The 7,186-nt window shown below is 42.3% G+C and overlaps 1 protein-coding gene across 1 annotated transcript; it reads left to right on the top strand.

Annotated features, from left to right (window-relative positions):
• The first annotated feature begins 350 nt into the window (after positions 1-350).
• Positions 351-1,370, top strand: LOC130480684 (proto-oncogene Mas-like). The gene has a single exon (XM_056853309.1). The coding sequence runs from the start codon at positions 351-353 to the stop codon at positions 1,368-1,370; it is 1,020 nt and encodes a 339-aa protein (XP_056709287.1).
• Positions 1,371-7,186: the final 5,816 nt, after the last annotated feature.

The following is a 7,186-nucleotide window of genomic DNA, read 5'->3' as shown; positions in this document are numbered from 1 at the left end:
TGTAAATCACAAAAAGGAGACAGATTTGATGTTAATATATGTTATGATTGTTGAGTTTTGTTTTTTGTTTTTTGTTTTTGCGGTCAAGTCACATCTGACATATGGAGACCCCTAGTGGGATTTTCAAGGCAAGAGATGTTCAGAGGTGGTTTTCCGGTGCCTGCCTCCACTGAATTAACCTCCAAACTGGTTTGGAAAAGTCTCCATTCTGAATTTATGAATTTCATGTGTACAATTTTATGTTATTACAAGCTTCAGTCTTGTGTTTTTCCAGATTTATTATTATTTTTACAGGGAGGGGAGAATTATTATATACACAAAGTGTCCTGCTGACAGAAAGAAGCTCCAGAATGTCCAGTCACACTGTGAACGCAACAAAGACAATTGAGGTACAAATACTGAATGGGACCGACAGAGATGAATACATCGCCACAGTCTTGAGCTACGTTTCCATTCCAGTTGTGATCTTGGGACTACTTGGCAACGGGGCTGTTTTCCAGATACTCTGCTGCAGGGTAAAAAGGATGAATTATACTGTGTATGTACTGAACCTGGCCATAGCTGATTTTACGGTACTCTTCTGTAACGTTGCATTTACTTTTTTAAGTTTAATGATATGGAGCACATTTGCTTTTGATATATTCCTCTATGTTGTACTTGATCTCCTGTGGTTTTTTGGGTACAACAGCAGTTTTTTGTTGTTGACAGCCATTAGTGTTGAGAGGTGTCTTGGTGTTTTCTACCCTTTCTGGTATCATTCTAATCGTCCAAAGCATCTCTCGGCTATACTCTGTACTCTTCTATGGGTCATCTCCTGCTTGGTGACTTTAGTAGAATATTTCACCTGCTGGTCAGAATTTGTCAATTACAAAAGACAGTGTTACACAAAGTATAGAGCTGCCAGTATATTCCTTGTCACCATTTCCCTGATTTTTACTCCAGTCATGGTCCTTTGCAGTGTGATCACATTTGCCAAAGTACAGAGAAATTCACGGCCATCATCTTCAGCCCGCTTGTACCTCACCATTGTTGTCACCATAGTGCTGTTCCTCATCTTGGCTTTGCCAGGCAGATTAGCCTTCCTGATAGGGTACTGGCATCCAGAAGCGAAATTAATATGGAATGTCATCGAGGTTTCTTTTTTCCTCAACATTGTCAACAGCACCCTCAATCCTTTTGTTTACTTTTTTGTTGGAAGGAAGAAAAAACCCAGATTCCAGGAGCCCCTCACTGTGGTGTTTCACAGATCCTGGAATGATGTGCCGCAAGATCCCAAAAACACCCCAGAAGAGGCCTGGAAATATTTGGGTCTCAATACTGTTGGAAATCCCAGCGTTTCACTGGGGAGAGGCTTACAGATAAATGTCTGATGGAAAGATATTTTATGTTGTTCAGCTATTGGCTTCAGAATCCATTCTTAAAGTTGCTTTGGGAAGAGTTGCTAGTTGTCTTGCAGATTTTGTCCACTAGGTTCCATTTATCATTTTTTAATTTTGTTTTGTGTTTGTTTTAAAAAGGGGAAGGGGGACCAAACAATTACATCGGATAACTACAAACCCTAGAAGTCTTCCACAAACTCTGCCACCACCACCTTCACACACACAACAATACCCTAGAAGCTAGCAAGGCTTGGTCTTTTGGAAATCAGCCTATCTTAAGCAGGCATCAACACAACTCCCACCGGGACCGGAAAATCACCACTAAGTTCTGTGGTGTATTTCTCTTGGGCAGAATAAAATGCGTGTAAAGTGCCATCCAGTCACAGCCGACTTATGCAATCCGTATGAGGGGGCAGCACGTGGCTCAAAACTGAAATATGCAACATCAAATGCCAAAAAAAGTTGTAAGCATGTATTATTAAATTATTAAAAGAAATACTAACAACAAAACCAAAATACTCGTGGTGGCCTCGCAGGGCTTAAGGCTAGTATTGCTTACAATCACAACTCAAATATAGCCAACCGGCTTGATTTTAAGACGTCAAAAATATTAACAAAGCCAAAGGCTCATATTTCTACACATATGTTTAAAAAGCACATATGTTATATGAAAATATTCACAAAAGGTAGCAAAACCAATGACAGTAACAAAAAGGTCCACAATAGGGTCTGTCCAGCAGGTTTTTAAAGGCAAGAGACTAACAGAGGTGGTTTGCGTTTGCCTTCCTCTGCATAGCGACCCTGGTATTTCTTGGTGGTCTCCCATCCAAGTACTAACCAGGGTTGACCCTGCTTAGCTTCTGAGATCTGATGAGATCAGGCTAGCCTGGGCCATCCAGGTCAGGGAAGAGTAAAATACTCTTTGCCAAATAAGAAAAAAGGATTAATGGCTGGCAGGTCGCCAACTGGGTAAAGATATGGAAGCAAGGTGCAGAAGATGTGGGTGCAAGTAACTTTAAAACAAGCAACTCTGAGTGGCGGGTTATGGTAGACCACTTTGCCCTCCCCCCACCCCACCCCCACCCAGAAGTGGTTTTACAGAATGGAGCATTCCCTGGAAAACTTTCCAATGGCCACCCTGTTACCATAACATGGTGTAGTGGGGAGAAATGGAAGGTTTCTGCTGTGAATTAGAAACAAAGGACATTTTACATTCAATTATTAGCAAGCAGGCAGTCTGAAAGTGGGGTTGCTTTGCTCTTAGAAATACGGAGCAGGCCTTGTTAGCTGATTAAAATTTATCTAATAAAGGTTGGCATTCACCACATTGCTCTATGGAGTCTTCCCACGAGGCCCTGGAACGGTTAGCTTCATGGATCTCAGGCAGCCTCGCTGGGCTACCGAGTTCCTAGTCTGAATGGGTAAGTTCCCTCTGGCATGACCTCTGAGTCCCTAAGAATCCCTGCAGCAGACAGACAAGCATGGTTACAAGAATGTCTTTGTTGCACAATCCTCCTTTGGCTTCTTGCCTTTCAATCTCTGCACCAGCCAAATTACACAAGAAATCTTGTTTTTTTTTTCCTACGTAAAGAATTAAACTACTCCCTTGATTTAGTATTTATTTATTTTGAGGATTTATACCCTGCCTTCAACCAAACAGTTCTTGGGGTAGCTGACGATTACAATGAAATCCAAAACGCAATTTTAAAAAAGCATTGTCATCAAAAAAATTAAAAATCTAAAAATGCAGGGAAACCTATATAAAATTAGAAAGCCAGCAATGCAAGACACAGCAGAGGGATTATATTAATAGCTCTAGGCAGTCAAACAAAATTGTATGGGGCATTATTAAAAATAATCATCATCATAAGTCATCATTTTCCAAAATTTATTCAAAAAGAGGGGAAATATTCAAGGACTCACATTGTACCCAAAATTGGTAAGGTGCAGTGCCTGATGAATAACTAAGAGGAAGTCTTCCACAGTTAGGGTGTCACAACTGAGAAGGCCCTGTGACTGATATTGACCTGTCTAGGCACAGAAAAGAAAGGAGGGCAGAGTAATATCTTGGAAGATAATCTTAACTGATAGGAAGGCACATATAAGAACAGGTGGTCCTTCAGGTATCCCAAAAGCACTCCCACCTTTATGTTGCTTATTACCTTATGAATATATATTTCTGGAGGCGTGCACTTCATGGATCTGATGAAGTAAGATCTGACTCACAAAACCATCTGCTGGTATACATTTTGTTAATGTTCAAGTGCACAGGTCTTTGGTTTAATTTGCTGTCTGTTTTTATGCTGGGATAGGTTTTTTATATCGTCTTTTAGCTAATATCTCAGAGTGTTCTGTTTCGATTATTTTTATTCTGTAAGTCGCCTTCGGCAGCTGCCTGAAGAGACGACATTAAAATGTATAAATAAATAATTTCCGAGTATCAACGTACAGATTGTGAAACTGCCGTCTTGAAGTGAGATTATTTCAAAGTAAACATGTATAGAATCATCGTTTTGATTATTTTTTTATTTACTTGATTTTGAATTCAGATATGATCAGCCTCTACAGATAATTCTGGATATCTTTGAGTTGTTCACCATTAGATAACACAGTCACTGAGCATTCCAATTACATCATCATCAAGCCTGATCCACCAATTCTCCTGATCTAGAGGAAAGCTTGGAAGATTCGCCTGCTGACAGGTCAGAGGTAAAATTCATAGCTGAACAGGTTTAAACAATAATACCACCACCACCAAGCAGGATAAATAATATTCTAAATTCTGGAAAGTACCCTAAGGGTAAAGGTAAAGGTCCCCTGTGCAAGCACCGGGTCATTCCTGACCCATGGGGTGACATCACATCCTGGCCTTTACTAGGCAGACTTTGTTTGTGGGGTGGTTTGCCAGTGCCTTCCCCAGTCATCTTCCCTTTACCCCCAGCAAGCTGGGTACTCGTTTTACCGACCACGGAAGGGTGGAAGGCTGAGTCAACCTCGAGCTGGCTACCTGAAACCAACTTCTGTTGGGATACAAGTATAAGTGGATCCCCAGTTCCTCAGAGGATGAGGCACCAAATAACATCATACCAAGTCTTTCTAAGGATCCTAGATCAAACTTTGCAGGGTTTTGCCTTTCAAAACTGGCAAACAGGTTTAATTTATATATTCTGAATGGCTCTCTTAATGGAGACTGCCCTGGTGAATTTACATTCACAGCCGGTTGGAAATTCTCCACCATCTATTATATGCTAGTCTGTGAGTCGTTATTAGCCACGGTCGAAAAATTTCAAGTATCACCTTATCTAGAGGAAGATAATTTCCCCCTCTCAATGACTATAACTGTACCAATATGGCAATTACAATGTAAACTACACTACCCAATATCTGTCACAGCCACAGGACATATGGGCTGTCGGGCCAAATAGACCCCAGAGCTGGACCAAAAGATTAAAAAGGCCCTAGCATCTGAAAGTATGCAAAAATACAATAAGAACATAAGAACATAAGGAAGGCCCTGCTGGATCAGACCAAAGCCCATCAAGTCCAGCAGTCTGTTCACACAGTGGCCAACTAGGTGCCTCTAGGAAGCCCACAAACAAGACGACTGCAGCAGCACCATCCTGCCTGTGTTCCACTGCACCCAAAATAATAGGCATGCTCCTCTGATACTAGAGAGAATAGGTATGCAGCATGACTAGTATCTATTCTAATACTACGAATACCCCTTTCCTCCATGAATATGTTCTCTCCCCTCTTAAAGCCCTCCAAGCTGGCAGCCATCACCACATCCTGGGGCAGGGAGTTCCACAATTTAACTATGCATTGTGTGAAAAAATACTTCCTTTTATCTGTTTTGAATCTCTCACCCTCAAGCTTTAGCAGATGACCCCGTGTTCTAGTATTATGGGAGAGGGAGAAAAACTTCTCCCTGTCCACTCTCTCCAAACCATGCACAATTTTATAGACCTCTATCATGTCTCCCCTCAGCCGCCTTCTTTCCAAGCTAAACAGCCCTAAGCGTCTTAACCGCTCCCCATAGGACAGTTGCTCTAGTCCCTTAATCATTTTGGTTGCTCTTTTCTGCACCTTCTCAAGCTCTGCAATATCCTTTTTTAGGTGTGGTGACCAGAACTGTACACAGTATTCCAAGTGTGGTCTCACCATAGATTTGTACAAGGGCAGTATGATATCAGCAGTTTTATTCTCTATTCCTCGTCTAATTATGGCCAGCATGGAATTTGCCTTTTTTTCAGCAGCCGCACACTGGGTTGACATCTTCATTGAGCTATCCACTACCACCCCAAGATCCCTTTTTTGGTCTGTCGCTGCCAGCACAGATCCCATCAGTGTATATGTGAAATTGGGATTTTATGCCCAAATATGCATCACTTTACATTTGCTCACATTGAATCTCATTTGCCATTTTAATGCCCATTCTTCCAGTACGCAGAGATGCTTCTCGAGCTCTTCACAGTCCAATTTTGTTTTAACCACCCTAAATAATTTGGTGTCATCTGCAAACTTGGCTACTTCACTGTTTAACCCCAACTCCAGGTCATTGATGAACAGGTTGAAAAGCACCGGTCCCAACACAGATCCCTGAGGCACCCCACTGTTCACATCCCGCCATTGGGAGAACTGATCAATGATTCCTACTCTCTGCTTCCTATTTTTCAGCCAGCTCTCAATCCATAAGAGGACTTGTCCTCTTATCCCAAGACTATGAAGTTTGCTTAGCAGTCTTTGGTGGGGGACTTTGTCAAAAGCTTTTTGGAAATCCAAATACACAATATCCACAGGCTCATTCCTGTCCACATGCTTATTGACGCTATCAAAAAACTCTAATAGGTTAGTGAGACAGGACCTACCCTTACAGAAGCCATGTTGGGTTTTGCTCAGCAGACCTTGCCCTTCTATATGCTTGACAATTCTATCTTTAATAATGCTTTCCACTAATTTACCCGGAACAGACGTTAAGCTAACTGGCCTGTAATTTCCTGGGTCCCCCCTGGAACCTTTTTTATTCACCACCTGAATACCCGGGCCGCAAGGGCTTGACCGCCACTTCCAACCTCGTGAATCCTTCCCAGGCGTACTTAACACAAAGCAAACCAGGATTTGAGCAGCTAACTGAGAGCCGGATTCACAAATTAACCATGTCACCATGGTGTAGTGGTTAAGAGCGGTGGTTTGGAGCTGTGGAGCCTGATCTGGAGAACCGGGTTTGATTCCCCCCACTCCTCCACATGAGTGATGGAGGCTAATCTGGTGAACTGGATTAGTTTCCCCACTCCTACACACGAAGCCAGCTGGGTGACCTTGGGCAAATCAGAGCTCTCTCAGCCTCACCTACCTAACAGGGTGTCTGTTGTGGGGAGGGGAAGGGAAGGTGATTGTAAGCCAGTTAGAGACTCCCTTAAGTGGTAGAGAAAGTCGGCATATAAAGACCAACTCTGCTTCTTCTACAGAGTACATCCTTAGACAGATCCTTGGCCCCTTTGGTCATTTCACAGCTCTTTAACTTTCACTTATCTGCCAAATTTGGGAAGGTGGTTTAATTGGGCAATGGATCCCATTCCTGAGAATTTCATCCCAAGCAGGCGAGGGAAAATGGAAGTCTAGATTGTATTTTACAAAGAAGCCAATGGATATCATTATGAAATTATATAAAAGCTCTGAGCATACAGTGTAGCAAAAAGCTGACCAGATGGTCTGTCTCCAAAAAGGGACAGCACTGGTTTAGCAGCTGAAGCTAGTAAAACATGCTACTGGCCATAGCTAATAACTGGGTATTCAGCGGTAACTCC

This window comes from Euleptes europaea, chromosome 7 (genome assembly GCF_029931775.1).
Source record: "Euleptes europaea isolate rEulEur1 chromosome 7, rEulEur1.hap1, whole genome shotgun sequence".
Taxonomy (NCBI): Eukaryota; Metazoa; Chordata; class Lepidosauria; order Squamata; family Sphaerodactylidae; genus Euleptes; species Euleptes europaea.
The sequence above is the reverse complement of the archived record's forward strand: the minus strand, read 5'-3'. Positions and strand labels throughout refer to the sequence as shown.